Below are 17,974 nucleotides of genomic sequence, written 5' to 3'. Positions count from 1 at the left end.
GACACTCAATGGAATATAATATTCCCTATTAGTGTGTGTATTTAACAGTCAACATGTTTCTCGCGTAAGTGCTTAATAACTTGCGATTCTTCAGGACCATACAGCAAAGAGCGATAACTGCCTACACTAAAGGATCTATCTAAGTATCCGGAATGTTTACAAAACGTGTCACAAAAAGAAGGTGCTTGATGTGTCAAAATACCTGTGTTAAGCTGGATCTACCTAGAATAAGAAGACACAAGGCACACAAAACAGGTCTGGGTTTAAAAAACAAATGACTGTAGTGACTTCAAACATCATTTAGGACTATGCAGTTGATTGTGTAATTCATGATTCCAACACATTAAAAGAGTATAAAAACCATGGTGAAAAAATATCCTCCAGTGAGCAAAGGTGGACTGCATGCCCCTGCGGATAATAATGTCATTTGCAGAAAACATCATGGTGTTGAAAACATCGGACTCACCTAAAATGTCTAGTGTCCAGGCAAAACCAGTACCCGGCGGTCAGCACATTTGCTTCCATCTATTTTAAGGCTGTGCAAGGAGGGATGGTAACGGTTGTTAGAGAAAAGGAGGGAACCATTCCCTATATAGTTGAGAGACATTTGTCAAGAATACCATAGGCTTAGGACGGTTTTGTTTAAGGTGACTAATGGAGTGTTTCTCCAGTAAAAATAGAAGCTTAATGTGTGTGGGTTATTGGGATTCGCCAGTAAGGGTTTCAGCTACTGTGTAATGGCTATTGGGAAACTTGTTCAGTTAAAAAATGATGTGCGCTAGTTTCAAATTGAAATTCACTGGGCTCGCTGTAAAAATTGTTCTAAATAGATCATCTGTACATTCAGGGCTACAATGAGACCGCACTCATGTCAGGGCCTCCTGAATCCTTTAGAATGTGCCCGAAGGGTTGATGCGCCCCGACTAATTAACCAACTCGTTTAATAAAAGTCGTGTGAGCTGTTTGTCAATGTTGCTCCACATCTGGTGGTGTGTGGTCATGGTGGGATCTTAAGGCTAAACGCCACGTTGGTACTAAAACTTACGCCGTCTCATGCCCGCGTTGTATATCAAGGTTTGGAATGGCTGAGATGACAAATGCGGCCAATCGTCCTAGTCATAATGGCCCCTGGGATTGTCTAGGTTAGCATCCCCGGTGACGGAGATGAACAATGCATTTGCTGCTAGATAAGTTATATCTAAAACAGCTACTTGCTAATCGTTTTAAGTTAAGGATCCCATTAAAAAAATCTGCTTTGACATTTGTGAATCTTGGTACCCTTTTCCAGACCAAAGTGCTTCCCATTAATTCCTTTGATGTCCCCTTTTCTTTTCCAGGATGGGAGATACATGTTGCTCCCCAAACCTGAACTTGGCACTTCAGTGAACCCAATTACTGTCTTTCAACGTGTCTACTGTATTGATGAAATAATATTTAGACCGCCTTCATCCTTTATCATGCAATTCTTTTTTTGGGCGAACTTGGTTTCAAATTAAATATCAAAGTGATCCACATTTCCCAAATAAATTCTGGCATAGGATTCATTCACAGCCCCTGAACACTTTACTGCTCTACATTCTATAAAAGAAGATGAAACTGTTCTGTGTTACTCAGTAAATACGGATTCACAATGAGAATGGTTACGAGGCCATATCTTTGACCAAACTCTACCGTCCCATAATCAACATAGAATCTGAACTTATATTCTGTAACATTATTTCTCATGGATGATTCAGCTCCTGGACATTGCTTGAACCTTACCTCCGCAACCAGACTGGACCTGAAAAATATTTTCAATGGTCTGGCTGGGTCCAGTTTTAGCCAAATGACATAACATGCAGCATCACGAAAACAGTGAGTTTGACGCCATTATAATAGAATGCAATGATACCAGTGACATCAGCTCCATCCACATGTGATGCTCTCATTGAAGCCTAGATGGCAAAGATTAAAATATAGCTAAGAAGTAGATTAAAAGAAAGCCCAAATAGGAGGTAGTGTGAGTGCAGGTGGTGGTAGACAGAGATGAAACATGTATCAGAAAGAACATTCTTGAAGATAAATCACTAATTTTCCTAAGTAACATCCACACATGAGAGTTGAGGATATAAATACTGCAGTCAAATGTAAAGGATAGGAGAACTGTCCTTCGAAGTTGGGTCTTCTCTCTCTTAGTCAAATCAAACCAATATTGTTTGGTTAAAGAATGCTCAAGGGACAAAGTAGCTGCCTCGCATATCTTCTGTAATGTCATAGCTCTTAACAAAGTCAGTGCTGTTTCAGAGTGTACTAACATAGTACACTCTGAAACGTTTCAGAGGCAGTTTGCTAGCATGCTTATAAAGTGATTAACCATAATGGAAGACCAATTGTAGATAGATTGCTTTTTAATGCCCCTTCCCAATGTATAGTCAATTAAAAGGCCATAAATGCATGTTGAGGAAAGAAGCTTGATCAGGATAAAGAATGCAAATAGAGTTTGCAGCTAAGTATGATTTAATGGCATTGATATTGAGACCCTTCATTGCTAGAGAACCATAAGTTGTAGGACCTAAAGGTCTGGCAGAATCTGATGTAAGGACTGAGAATACTATATAGATTGAAGAAAATACTATCTGCTAGAGTCATCCACTCTCATAGAAGGGTATCGAGCTGCCAACAAAATATCCATTACCTATAAAGAAAGTTCATATGATGAGAGAGCTGCAATTTCCAAGAGCCTTGGCAGCTGAAGGTCAGAGTAGAACAACTCATCTCTGGGACAACAGAATCTCTATTGCTGGGTGGATGTGAGGGGTTTCTGAACTGATTTGCAGCAGGTCAGAGCACCACAGCCTCCTAACCCAAGCCAGGGATATCAGAATGACAGGGGTAATGTGGACCCACAACTTCTGAAGAGCTCCCTGAACAAATGATGATGTTAGCAGAAAAACATAATGTAGTTTGTTCATATGCAGATGATGTAGGGAACAGAGTATTTAGTACATCCCATTCTGTCTCCTAATGGACTGGCAAATCCTTGGCTTACCCAAATAAGAACCCAAAAATCCACTACTTCATAGCCTAAGTCTCAGTCATGTTCCTTAGACAGGGGCCAGGTAGTCTTATCCATACATTTCTCAGCAGAACCCGAAAGAAGTCCGATAACCTAGCCAAAGAACCAGCCACATTCAGATTAGTCTACATGCCTTGCTCTGACAGAGCCTTTACATCCTGCATCAATTCCTTTAATCTTTTCTTGTATGGTTTAGGAAGATTCATGGTAACACAGATACGATTTCCCTTTAATGTGCGAGCATATCTGGCTAACAAACATGTCATGTTTGAAGTCTTCAATGCAAGTCTAGCCGAAGCAATTATTCATTCATCTTAAATACTGGAACTGTAAGAGTGAGTGCTTAGATTGCCTTTGTTAATTGCTACACTGCTGGGCTAAAAGTTTTTGATGAAGAGGAAAAATCTGGAAAGAATGCCACCCACAACTGTGACAGCTCTGGAAAAGTATTTGAGTCCTTAGGTCAAACTGGGGCCTGGTTTGGGTCAGTCCCTGTAGTGTAGGGCAGCTGCACCTTTTAAGCCCCCCCCCCCCATTCAGTCAGGGCACCCCACCACATTCTACAGGTGGGAGCCTCATCATTTTACATGATGCCACAAGGTGTAGCAGAGAATTCAGTGGTGAATATTGCTAACATTCACTCTGGAAATCAGCTTGCTGAGCTGAGAGCCAGGTGGAGAACAACTCATTTGCGCAATCAGTTTTGAAGACAACAATGAGTGTTCCTTCATTCTCATGAGCTTTTTGTGAAAGGAGGAGTGATGAATATGATCTCCATAAAAAAGGCATGCAATCTCTCTGGTAGCCCAGGTTAGACATTGATTCAGGGCATGATTTACAAGGTCTAGAACTGGAAAATCCTGAAGAATATATCCTGAACAAAGTAGAATACCTTGACAAACATGAAGAAAAGACTAAAACTGTTAGCTTTGAATCCTGTGTCAATGAGGGCGCAAACAAAAAGGAACTGATGTCATTGGCACTTGAGCCTCATGTTATAATGGTGCTTATGTCCCGTTTGGTGCCCGTAGAACGCTGCAGACAGTATCATTTGTAGGTGTGGGTGGAATTTGCGTAGTCGCGCTACGCAAAGCTGCGCGAAACAGTAAAAAATCTCTGCGAGCATGCAGAATTGCTTGTTCCGCCCATTCCCAAAGTTTTTTTTCCTGTTCACGAACTCTGTTTGCGAGCTCGGGGAGAAATATCTTGCGAACACGCATTTTGAAATCTGCGGATCGTGGAATTTTTGGCAGTTCCGTATTCTCCACGGAACACGAAATTACCCAAATTCCGCAAATTCCACAAGCGGAATGGAATTTACTACCCAGGCCTAATCATTTGGCATAGGTGACCACTTATTCAAAGCATTTTGCATATCCATTCAGGCACCTAAGGATAAGTCTCATATAAAGTATGGAAGAAGTTAGTGAAATATAGATTTATTGTAGGGGTCGACCATTTCCTTAAGGTAGGCAAGGTAGGTTGATACTCTTGGGTCCCTTCACAATATCTTCATATGTTAATTTGTTGTAACAAAAGTCTAAGAAGCAGTGTTCATATGACATGAGTAAAGGTATTGACATTAAGTAATTACCGTGAGCCTTGGAGTGGTAGCACCAGATCACTTCAGGAATGCTTGAGTCGAAGCAGCAGCCCTTGGAGAGACACTCCTTTTCTGGGATACCCAGATAGCCGCACTCTGTCCGCTCTTTAGGTCTAAGGCCACATTGTTGTTTATCTATTTAGTGCAGAGAAATCATAGCATGTGTCAGCATCATTAGGAACACATCAACAGCCAATAGTGATACCTGCTGTAAGTTAGTCTCAATTTGACTTTACACCAAAACTCCTGATGTTATAAACATGGCGTTCTCATGTTGTCACAAGAAGAAGGATACAAAAGACACCAATTGCATAGGATAATGATTGCAAGTGGAGTGACACCAGGAAGCTGATTTAGTAACACTGAAGCGAAAAATTGAACGTCTTTCTTCTATTGTTATCAACTATATCCACAGGACAGAAAATGTGTAACAAAACAGTTGTGTTAGTAATTGTTCATTGATGTATCATTTCTTAAGGAAACTTTAGAGCTTATAAATACTGTTTTCACTTAGGTACTGATTTACAAATACATTTTCCATACTTCAGCCTTTCATAAAAAGGCATAGAAAAGCAATCCTTAGACCGCCAAGAGTCAGGGAAAAACTGTTGTAAGAAATCACATGGCACACCCCCCATTTTTGCCTTTAAGGTTTTGTTGTAAGTCTTATATCCATGGATGTCAATTCAAGAAATTGACTGTGCTAGCACAAGTGACATTACACACCCTTTTCCCCCTGATGACATCACAGATTTGGCTGTTAGATCCTCAACAGGCTGTGCTGCGTTACACTGCATCAGGTAGGCGTTGCATTAGTGGAGCATGGGTGTTCATGCATCCGCCCATGTATTTTGATGCAAATTCAGTTTTACTAAAAGCAGTAAACCTGGATTGAGTGCCTATGTGAGGCTGGTTTAACAAAGAAAACTATCGTCATTACTGCTTGTTACTTCCTCTTTCCATGTGTTCTGTGTTCTGCCTCACTCACAGAAAGAGGAACATATCTCTAAGGATTGTTTTTGTGCAGGAAGGTATCATTTTAGGCACAACAATCCTGATTACAAAACAAGCACTCTTGCACCTTTGCACAAGGGATTCTGTGTTCGTACTAGGATGAAATGCACAAGCACTGTGAGAGAGTAGAAGTGCACCATATATTAGTAGATATGGCACCCTTCTGCTCTTTCCTTTTCATACAAGGCAAAGCAGCACGGTGCCTTGTTGCGGTGTGTAAAGATGAGCAAATCCAGGCCCACTTGCTAGTTTTGGTGTGCAAAAGGCCCACTTTGCAATGATAAACTCCCAAGGACTAGTGGAATTTTGCAAGTGTAAGGCAAATTTGTCATAGAAGTTGAAGTGTAAAACAAAGTTTTTTTGTTAGCACCTGAAAAAATTAGAACTGGCGTGGAATGTAGTTTAGAGTGTAGGACGAGTCCCATGATCATGGTCAACTGCAACGAAACCCACATATATCAATCCCTCAGACTAGAAACGCATGCTTATTACATATTTCTTTTATTCGATATGAGACCCAGATGTTTTAATCAAAGAGATTGGAACTGTACTGAGGTCACAATGGGAGTGCATTAAATCTGAGAGTGGAACTGGTTTCTCAAATTGGCCCTAATTTTTAGGGTCCATGTATCAACCTAGTCTGCGTTCACAAACGGTGCGCATCGCTACAATTAGACGGTTTGTGATTGCAAAATATCCTTTCAAGATGTATGAAAGGCTTTGGCAGTGCATTTTAGGTAAGTCTCTACCTTCTAGGATTACCTAAAATTGCAACTACATACAAGAAATCACAATTAGCGATTGTCTAAGTACATGTACCAAGCATTTTCTAAATGCAAATGGTGCATTTAGGAAATGTTATTACAATTGACTCTAAGTCAGTGGTAACCATGTGCAATTTTAAAAAATGCACAAAAAATGCTTTTTTCAAAGTGCCATTTAGTGCACATATTTGCATATTTGTTTTTGGAGTGATTCTCAGGGGCCTTAGGTCCGCTGGCACCCTTTGGTTTTGCAGTACCTTATTTGCGATTATCAATTAGGTAATCGCAAATAGGTAATGCAAAACCATTCATAACTAGATGGCCATATTGGTAGTCTAAAAGTATATCCTATAATCCCTCTGAAGTCCACATCGACACATACCTTCTTTATTCCTAAAGAATCCCAGAAGGGAGGGCATAGAGTCTGTGTAATCCTTCTCTAGTTTTAAAAAGAGTATGGCACATTTTGGCGAAGACTAATAAAAAGGGGATGTAGAATTGGCCTCCCATGTGTCAATGAGTTCTCCAACTGAGGGCTTTCCTCTTAAACATCAAAGATCCTCATCTCTTGATTCTAAATCACCCATCATTATTAATTCTTTCTAAGAGTGGGCTAGTGAATATGCCGTATTAATATTCTTGATCTTCATTACATCTGTCATCAGCTTCAGATGTTTCCTTATTGTTTGAGCCCAGTTAAGATCACTTGGGATGATCCCATCTCAACATAGGGTGGCTATCTTAGGTTGTGCAAGTGTTAGTAATTTGCTCCAAAACATTAATGTTACTATAATCATAGACCAGGATTGGAGCTCAGCCTCCACTCAGTTAGCAGATGCCATTGTATGTTTTGTTAAAGATAGTCGTTTTTGTACCGGTTGTATGCCAATCTAAACTTTTGTCTAAGCTAAGCACTTCTGTTCTGTGTAGAATGTTAGGAGGGATTAGTGTTTTCTAGGCTACTATAAACAGTTGGAGGGAATGCCCTCCAAGGTCTTGTTTGAAGTTATGTAAAGCTGCAATGGTTGATAATGCTTTTGCTTTCAATGTCTCTATTTGGGTGGACCAGCTCAGGCAATTAGTAAAGCGCATCCATAAATACCTATATTCAATGATTTTCCTCAATTTTGAACTGCCCAATATATCATACGAAGCAATGCTCCTTCTCACCAAATGCCATAATTTTTGTTTTATCTGAATTAATTATTAAGTTATTTTTATTGCAGTACTTTTCAAACTCCACCAGTTTCCTTTATAAGCCAACTGTATCCCCAATAGAGTATTCACGTTTTCTAGTGTGACCCACTACATCTATTGTTCTATCAAGTTAAAGACAGAAAAAGTAGAAAAGAACCTCCAGTTTCTAAGGATTTATGTGAAATAGTCCATAGGCTAAAGAAGAGATTGATAGTAGAGTGCGCAGGCTTAAAGGCACTCTGTCCTAATGGACTCAGATTCAACTCTTGATAACATTGTGTAAAAGCCTGTAGCATTAATTTGGCATAAATGTTTGCTCCCACATCAATTAAACAATTTAACCAGTAGTGTTTGGGGACTACTGCATTGCCCTTTCCAATTCTTACGGTAAGTCTGTGCAGGTGTACATTGTATAAGCACATTTGCATAGAACTTCACACACTAGTTTATGTTAGTCTTTTGTTGAGTGCTGGCCTATTATCCTGTCCTGCAGATCTAGTTAATTTTGTTTGCATCATATTACCTCTTATTGCAGATTCTGAGACTAAGGCGAGCAATTCAATGCCAGTGGTAGACATCTTCTTAATGCTAACATTGTCTTTGCCTGCATAAGCTAACATTAAATAATCTACCGAACCCTCTGTAGATACCATACTTCGTGTTCTTGCCTCTCGGCCATGAACCGCGATGCACACCAATTTCCGAAATTTCTTAACAACGTTGGGCGAAATTTCCACCATCATTTCATCCCAATTCTTTGTGTATGCTGAAAATGTATTACTTTTTAGACTAGCTTTATATTTAATAGAGAATTTGTGGTGGGAACAACCATCCATGTATGATATATTAGCCAATTTCATTTTGAGTAACTTGCATTTTGCCATTCCAGGTATTGGGCATCAAACCAGGGGGGATTTTTGTTTTATTTGTTGACACACACAGTGAAGGCTTTCAGGATGAAAAATTCCCATTATCTTTCAAACATTTGACCACGGCAATTGTTATTTGCTCACAATCATTGATTGGATTGCCACTTGTTGAGGTCTATCTATCAAGATAATATAATCTTGCAAATCAGATAGTTGCTTAAGTCAGTTTTGCAAATTTCGCCCACCTCTTGCATTTATATATACTCAGAAGACTCACAATTGCTTTATTGAAATGGGGGGTGGGGGGAATAATGGACTATGCCGGCTTTACCTGGTTGACCTGACCCTGTGTTAAGTGGGTGTGGGCTTATCTGTCATGATTAGATGTGTGTTGTCTTTGGTGCTTCTCCTTACCAGTCATCAAGTTGCCATTTATCTCACCTTGTTCCTTGGTGTAGTAGCACCAGATGACCTCAGGGATCTTTGAGTCAAAGCAGCAGCCCCTTGAGTTACACTCCTTGGCGCTGATCCCCTTGTAGCCACAATCTCTTCTTTGTGCTGGTTTCAGCACACACTGGTTTTTATCTGTTGCAAACAGGTTATATGAAATGTTAGGCAAACATTGTCAAATGCACATGATCACTTGAACAGCATTGCCGTTGCCACTTGTTGGCCTATTGGCAGTGTATAGATGTGAGTGATGGTGTTATGGAGGTGCATTAGTTTCCACAAAGTCTGTCTGCATCCCTCAAGACTGACGGTCAGCAATCTCAAAACTGTGTTTACCATAATGCACTGCAAGAGGACTGGTGCAGCATGTTAAGTGTGCATTTTAAATCAATAAAGTGTACAAAATGCCCCTTGGTGCATGAGGCAGTCAATGGGTTGGCTTCTGCTTTGTTTGGTTTGTGAAAGCAGCTATTAAAAGCCTCACGTGAGGACCCATAATTAAAAGGAATGTTTTTCCCAGATGAGTGCCAGAACCATGCAACGAATGGGTGAGCTGCGAACCATGCCTGATTGCTTAAACAATTGAAAGGCATCTAGAATAAAGCATTGGGGAGGACTGATGCATTTGGGTGCCACAAATTGAAATAACTGTTTCTTGTGAATATAGTTGTATTTCACACTTCAAAGCCATGCTCAATGGGCCATATTTATGGTCAAGTCATGCAGTGCAATGTAGCAAGTCACCTTGCTGCACTGGACTGCATGACAGGGGAAGGGTAGGAATGCGCCATATAATGGCAAAATCCTGCCATTTCATCCGCTTTAGCGTCCTTTTGGTACTTAGTGCCAATGCGCCTGCATGGTAAGGAGGATTTATTTGTGCAGGAAGGGACACCTTCCTGCACAAAAACAATCCCCTGTGTTTTTTACTCCTTCTACTTGTGCTACAGTATGCAGCACACTTAGAAAGAGTTAAAAACGAGGAGAAATAAACATATTTCTCCTCTTTACGCCTCACCTGGTTAGGTGTAGGTTTTTGGCACATACCACTTCTAGTAAATCTGGGAATGCTTCAGAATCCATCGATGCTGTGTGAGAATACCCACACAAGCCACATGGAAACGGCTCCCTGGCACGGAGTAATGAAAAGTAGTGATTTGCGCTGCAATGCATTACTCATGATTTATGAAGCCACTCAGGGCCACGAAAGAGGGCTTTGCATTGCTTCATAAATCTCATTTTTAAGTTGCGTTGCTCTTGCATTACTTTGTGTGGTGCAAGAATGATGCTAAGGGGCTTGTAAATATGCCCCCAATTCTCTTTTATTGCATGCTTCTTCTCAAATTCTTTACAACTGTGGAGGATTTGGATGTGATGGGACAAAAATGCTGAGGGGGTGACTCTTTTTGAGGAAGACTTTTGAAATTCCACAGCAGTTTGCAAATTCTACTGCTAAGGACTAGGTAAAGTACACATGGGCTTAGAAGACTCAAGTCAATGCCCATCCCGTGCCCTGTGCCTCCTGTGGGCAGAGGTAACACACCAAACCACCCAGGACACTGATAACTGATGCTCCTCCTTTCTTCCTGTGCTCATTTGTAGTGCTTCAAAGAGCACTATTAAAACAACATCAAGTAAATACATACATTTATGTTGCCGTGTACCGAGCTTTAACCACCATTATCTGCTCTATCAACGTTTGCTCTTCTGGTTTTATTTATTTAAAGTTCTGCAACCCGAAGAGATTGTAGCACTTTTCGTGAGCACCAGTTGCATTACACAAGGACCCATTTATTTTGTGGTTGGTAGGGAAGATTAAATGATTTGCCCAGATTCACAGGATGTTGAACCAATACCGAGACTTGAACAAGACTCCCCAGCCCCAAAGTCGGCACCTGTGGTCTTTTCAATGAACCCTGTCCCACTTTATCCATTTTGTGGCAGTACTTGATTTTCCTTGTGGCACAAACCAATTCATTATAGCATGCTGAGAAAACTGGACGTTTCAGAATCAAACCTACAATGTTCCAGTCAGACAGCTGCAGATTCCTAAAGATGTGGGACAAATTACATTACTCAAGCATCTACTACAATTGGTCACAAATGTTAGAATTGCAAAGCATAATGCTCCCTCTGCAGCCTGAAGCAAACTTTCTAAAATGTCTTTTCATGAGCCTCTTGACTCTTGTAGGGCTGAAGAGAACCTGTGTAAGTCAGTGGATATCCCACCTATTATACTGGTCTATCTGCTTGTTTATCTGGAGGTGCCTGAACGGCTGGCTGCCCATGATCAGTGAATAGCAGAGTGAGTGTCCTACTTCTGACTTAGGGCTGACTTACTCTTGAATTCCATCGACCAAGGTTTGTTTGTATTTGTGAATGTGGCCCTGATTTCTTATGACAGAAGTTTGACCCAAGACCTTCACAACAATGCTCTGTTAATGCAAACGTCATAGTGCACTGACTGGATAGTGAGCATCTAAATATCAAGTGTTTTACTGTCAACAAGAGAATAGCAGCAGAAGCAACCATGCAGACTCCCACTGAGGGTAAGCTGCTTACCTTGTGACCGGGAGTAGTAGCACCAGTTAGTTCCAGGGATGCTGGAGTCAAAACAGCAGCTGCGCCTGTGGCATTCCTCAGCGCTGATGCCCTTGTAGCCACAGTCTACCCTGTCCTTGGGCTCCAGGGAGCACTCCTTCTTATCTGCTCAAAACAAAGCACAAAGCAGCATCAGTTACCTGCACGTGGAAAGCGTGTTTTACTGAATTGTCGATAAAGCAACAAGAGTCATTAGCACTGACATAAACTGTCTCTGTAACTGACAATGACTTGGAGCAGCCAATCAACCACCACCAATCCCTAAGGCACAGGTGCACAGAGAGAAATCAGTAGGCATCATTAAGTGTGCCAAGATTGGACTTTAATTAGGAGACACTACTGGGCTTATTTATTTGATTTTGGTATAGGGCAGAGCAGCAAGGAACTTTGCTCTGTATCCCTACACCAAAGTGAAAGGGCAGGAATGCATTGTATTTAGGCATTTGTCCTCATTACGCCTCACCTGAAGAGGAGAACGGACTTGGCGCTTCACCAGGTTTACATTGCTTTGTAAATCTGGAGCAGCATCAAATTCCATTGGTGTTGAGTGGGGAAACCGACTGCAATTTCCATAGAACGTCTCCTGGGTGCAGAGTAAGGCAACACAGCAATTTGGTCATAATTTATGAGGCCAGGGTGGCTTTGCGAGGCTTCATAAATCAAAGTACTGTTTACTTTTTATAGTGACCGTTCCTGGCCCTTACTTTACCCCCCTCAGCTGCAATTGTAGACTCTTAAGAGGCTAGTGGTGAGAGAGAACATGGTTATTTACCTATCATGGTTGAGTATTACAGTTACTTCCAGTGGAATATACAGCTTAAAGACAGTTTCTCCTGATCATTCTCCTCAATGAACAGGTGAGAGTAACATACGAAGGGAACCAATTTCGTTGTATTGCAAAAATAAATACAGAGACCAGGGTGAAACTGGAAAGCAATGGAACCTTCGGTCTAGCAAATCCTTTAGTATTACAATTGTTAGTCGCTCTGAATGACATTATTAGCAGTCTACAAATTTTAAATTCAATGCAGTTGTGAATTTTGTTCTATTTTTCTCAAACTTCTGAACTGCTTGAAATCAAGGTCACACCAACATAACTGAAATGGTATCATCTTCCATTTTGAAATGATATTGCAATACACCAAATGATTATTGTTTTTGTCACTGCCTTTGCTCTAACAGAGAATTGTGAGCTTACCCAGTCTTTGGGAACTATATGTACCTAACCAACGACAACCTAGCTGCCCTAGACTGCCATGTATACAGTGGTATAATTCTCATAACCTGAATAGACTCTGAGAATCTCTGAATCCAATGTAATAGTATTATAAGAGAATCTTTGGATGTATTTTGTATTAAATGTTTCTTGTTGCCTGTTATTCATTGGTGCATATCCTGAGAACAATATATTTGTCTAGTAATGTGTGAAATCCTCTTTCTAACATCCTATTAAAGGACCTGTATTTCCTACGTTAAAAGAACCCCCATTTTCCCACTTTTAGGAGGCACATCTGTGCTGGATTTACTACTAAACTTTACTGATTCCTTTGTGCTTATGATCTGTATTTTTTGCTGCAAACCCTACTCATGACATATTCATGTTTTCTGCATAAAATATTCTTAATGTAAAGCCTTAACAGTTCAGCCAGTGTATGTATTTCTTACTGAGAACGTCATGGTATTATTTAATTACTGGGTCTTACATGAGATAAAGAAGGGCCAAATCGAGGAGCACCAAAGTCCGGGTAGGTACTACGTCGCTCTTGGACTGAGCCGTTGACATGCTCAGCCTTCATAGAAGAGAACTCCATCCTGGATGCCTCCCAATCCAGATTCTGCAGCAACCACAGCACTGAAACCGCCCTCCTCGCCGCCACCGACCACATTCGCATGCTACTGGACGGGAGCACCACTGCCCTCATACTTCTAGACCTCTCCGCAGCTTTTGACACTGTCTCACACCGCACACTCGCAGCCAGACTACATGAAGCAGGAATACAAGGAGCCGCCCTCGACTGGATCCAATCCTTCCTCTCCGACAGAACCCAGAGGATTCGACTCCACCCTTTTCATTCCAAACCCATGGAAATCAGCTATGGGGTACCCCAGGGATCATCACTCAGTTCCATGCTCTTCAATGTCTACATGGTCGCCATCAGCAGACTCTGTTTCCAGGAAGGAATGTAGAATGTAGCAGCCTGGATGAAGGACAGCTGCCTGAACTTTAACTCAGAGAAAACTGAGGTCCCCATCCTCGGACCCTGCACCACCATCTGGGACAACACCTGGTGGCCCTCCGACCTCGGGAGCCTAACCACCCCAACAGACCACGCTTGGAACCTCATCATCATCCTGGACTTCTCCCTCTCCATGAACCTCCAGATCAAAGCTGGGTCCTCCACCAGTTTCAACTGCCTCCGCATCCTCCGCAAGACCTTCAAATGGATCCCTCCTGACTGCAGAAAGACCGTCACCCACGCACTCATTACTCATCACTCATCACTCCTCACCAGCAGACTGGACTACTGCAATGCTATCTTTGCCAGAATCACCAAAACTCTTCTACACAAACTCCAAACCATCCAGAACACCGCAGCCCGACTCGTCCTTGGGACACCAAGCCACAAGCACATGACCCAGCACCTACAAGGCCTCTGATGGATCACTGACAAAATATTGGGATGCCAAAATATTGAGGATAAAATATTGACTGACAGAATATCGACTTCCTATCTTCAAACAGGTAAGTACAAAAATATTGACTCCAAAATATTGAGTGTAAAAAATATAGAATGTCAAAATATCGATTTTTTAAAATATATTAAAAGTAACTTAAAAGTAATATAACATTAAATTAAATTAATATAAACATATTTAAAATACTTAAATAAACATACAATTAAGAAATAATTAATGTAACATAATTTTTTTTAATACATATATATATATATCTACATATTATTAACAAAACATATGCAATATTTTTACCGTACGATAGCAAGAGGGTTAAATGTACTGTAACAACTCCAGTGAGTGCAAGAGTAGGGTAAGCGTTGGATAGCGTAAGGGTAAAAATTACTATTCCAACTCCAGAGAGTGTAACAGTAGGGAAAGCGTTGGATAGCGTAGGGGTAAAAATTACTATTCCAACTCCAGTGAGTGCAACAGTAGGGAAAGCGTTGGATAGCGTAGCGTTTAAATTACTATTCCAACTCCTGTGAGTGCAACAGTAGGGTAATCATTGGATAGCATAGGGGTCAAAATTACTATTCCAACTCCAGTGAGTGTAACAGTAGGGTAAGCGTTGGATAGCATAAGGGTAAAAATTACTATTCCAACTCCAGAGAGTGTAACAGTAGGGAAAGCTTTGGATAGCGTAGGGGTTAAAATTACTATTCCAACTCCAGTGAGTGCAACAGTAGGGAAAGCATTGGATAGCGTAGGGAAAAAAATTACTATTCCAACTCCAGAGAGTGCAACAGTAGGGAAAGCGTTGGATAGCGTAGGGGTTTAAATTACTATTCCAACTCCAGTGAGTGCAACAGTAGGGTAAGCATTGGATAACATAGGGGTAAAAATTACTATTCCAACTCCAGTGAGTGTAATAGTAGGATAAGCGTTGGTCAGCGTAAGGGTAAAAATTACTATTCCAACTCCAGAGAGTGTAACAGTAGGGAAATCTTTGGATAGCATAGGGGTTAAAATTACTATTCCAACTCCAGTGAGTGCAACAGTAGGGAAAGCGTTGGATAGCGTAGGGGTAAAAATTACTATTCCAACTCCAGATAGTGAAACAGTAGGGAAAGCGTTGGATAGCGTAGGAGTAAAAATTACTATTACCACTCCAGAGAGTGCAACAGTAGGGAAAGGGTTGGATAGCGTATGGGTAAAAAATACTATTAACACTCCAATAATTGCAACAGTAGGGAAAGCGTTGGATAGCGTAAGGGTTTAAATTACTATTCCAACTCCAGTGAGTGTAATAGTAGGGTAAGCATTGGATAGCGTAGGGGTAAAATGTACTATTCCAACTCCAGAGAGTGTAACAGTAAAGTAAGCGTTGGATAGCGTAGGGGTTTAAATTACTATTCCAACTCAAGAGAGTGTAACAGTAGGGTAAGCATTGGATAGCGTAGGGGTAAAATTTACTGTTCCAACTCCAGAGAGTGTAACAGTAGGGAAAGCGTTGGATAGCTTAGGGGTTAAAATTACTATTCCAACTCCAGTGAGTGCAACAGTAGGGAAAGCGTTGGATAGCGTAGGGTTTAAAATTACTATTCCAACTCCAGTGAGTGCAACAGTAGGGAAAGTGTTGGATAGCGTAGTGGTTAAAATTACTATTCCAACTCCAGCGAGTGCAACAGTATGGAAAGTAAATACTTGTTATATAAATATAAATAACATAAATATTGAAATCTATTACAAAATAATTTAATTATTTTAGAATTGTGTAAAATATATTACATAATCTATTAAATTGAGAAATAATATTTATTTAATTATATAAATTACCTACTAATACTAATAATTTACCTATTAACAATCAATTAATTTCAATTTTAAAAATATTTTACAAATTCAAATCAATATATTTATTTGAGCAATGTAATTACTTACAATTAAATTACTTCCAAAACAATTCCTCTATAAACACACAACCCACTACAGAATTTAAATTAATTAAATTAACATATTTATTAATTAATCATTTAAATGTATTTACCAATTATATTTTAATTAATTACCAATTAATAATTAATTAACTATTAATTCTAAATAAATACCAATACATTAAAAAACATATTTAATTAATTATTATTCAACTACTTCCCACCCTAATCCCCTATAAACCCACAACCCACTACAGAAAATAAATGATAAAAATTAAGATATGTATCAATTAATCAATTATAATTAATTACCAATTATATTTTAATTAATTACCAATTATTAATTAATTAACAATTTTTTTGAATCAATACCAATACATTTGATAACATATTTAATTAATTAATATTAAATTACTTCCCACCCTAATCCCCTATAAACCCACAACCCGCTACAGAAAATAAATGACTAAAAATAAAATATTTATCAATTAATCAATTATAATTAATTACCAATTATATTTTAATTAATTACCAATTAATAATTAATTAATATGTATTTAAAAATAAATACCAATTAATTAAATATTATATTTAATTAATCATAATTAAATTACTTCCCACCCTATTCCCCTATAAACCCACAACCCACTACAGAAACTAACAGACAAAAAATAAAATATTTATCAATTAATCAATTAAAATTAATTACCAATTATATTTTAATTAATTACCAAATAATAATTAATTAACAATTAATTTAAAATAAAAACCAATTTTTTAAATAACATATTGAAATAATTATCTTTAAATTACTGCCCACCCTATTCCCCTATAAACTCACAACCCGCTACAGAATTATATTACGCAAAAATTAAACATTAATATTAACTTACCTTAAAATCGATATTTTTATGTCTATATTCTGTCTAGTCGATATTATGTCCATTCTATATTTTTGAATCGATATTATTGCTATTCTGGTCAATATTACATTTTTCGAGTCAATATTTTTGTAGTCTATATTATGTCTAGTCGATATTATGTCTAGTCGATATTAAAAACTCGATATTATGTCTAGTCGAAATAAAAAACTCGATATTATGTCTACTTACCGCCTCGGATGGCTCCCCGTCGAAAAGAGGGTCACCTTCAATCTCTTCACACACACCTACAAATCCCTCAACAACATCGGACCCAAATACCTCAACGAGAGACTATCCTTCCACATACCCATGAGTAACCTCCGCTCAGCCGACCTCTCCCTGGCAGAGGTTGCTGGCATCTGCAGAAGCAGAACTGGCCGGAGGGCTTTCTCCTACATCGCAGCGATGGCCTGGAACAAGCTCCCTGTCAACATCAGACGCTCCCCGAATCTGCAAGCATTCAGGAAGAACCTCAAGACCTTGCTCTTCGACCCGGAGTCGTGCCCCCCTCTCCCCCTCACGGGTGAGTAGCGCACTTTATAATCCCCCCTGAATGACTGATTGAGGGTAAGTGAAGTTGAAAGAGATGTATATGCTGACAGATCTGGTAGCAGAGCTTATGATTCTGATTGGATATGCTCAACATTAAATGAACCCATTTGGCTATAGAACCAATGAGTCTACTTTCGTGGTTCAGGCAGTTTCATCCAGAGATTAAAATTCACCCTGCCTCATCCCGGTCCTAGTTGCTAATGACAAGGTAGCGGTAAACCAAAGAGGGAAGACATGAGCATCAATATACTGATTTATGCGCATGCGCTGGGCAAATGAGAAGTGAGGTTTAAGGCAATACATGTTGGGATTTGTTGTAGGTGCAATGTGGTGGAA

The 17,974-nt window shown here is 39.7% G+C and overlaps 1 protein-coding gene across 4 annotated transcripts in view; it reads right to left on the bottom strand.

The window, feature by feature from the left end:
• LOC147698871 (uncharacterized) overlaps window positions 1-17,974 on the bottom strand; it is a 100,957-nt gene that overhangs the window by 35,777 nt on the left and 47,206 nt on the right. For all 4 annotated transcript variants that reach the window (XM_086935483.1, XM_086935485.1, XM_086935484.1 and 1 more), the window contains exons 3-5: window positions 11,515-11,658; window positions 8,944-9,087; window positions 4,650-4,793 (exon numbers count right to left, since the gene is read on the bottom strand). In XM_086935483.1, coding sequence (XP_086791609.1) covers window positions 4,650-4,793; window positions 8,944-9,087; window positions 11,515-11,658 — 432 coding nt within the window. The remainder of the gene's footprint in view (window positions 1-4,649; window positions 4,794-8,943; window positions 9,088-11,514; window positions 11,659-17,974) is intronic.

The sequence above is a fragment of the Lissotriton vulgaris genome, chromosome 8 (assembly GCF_964263255.1).
Source record: "Lissotriton vulgaris chromosome 8, aLisVul1.2, whole genome shotgun sequence".
Taxonomy (NCBI): Eukaryota; Metazoa; Chordata; class Amphibia; order Caudata; family Salamandridae; genus Lissotriton; species Lissotriton vulgaris.
This window is presented reverse-complemented; position numbering and strand designations above follow the sequence as displayed.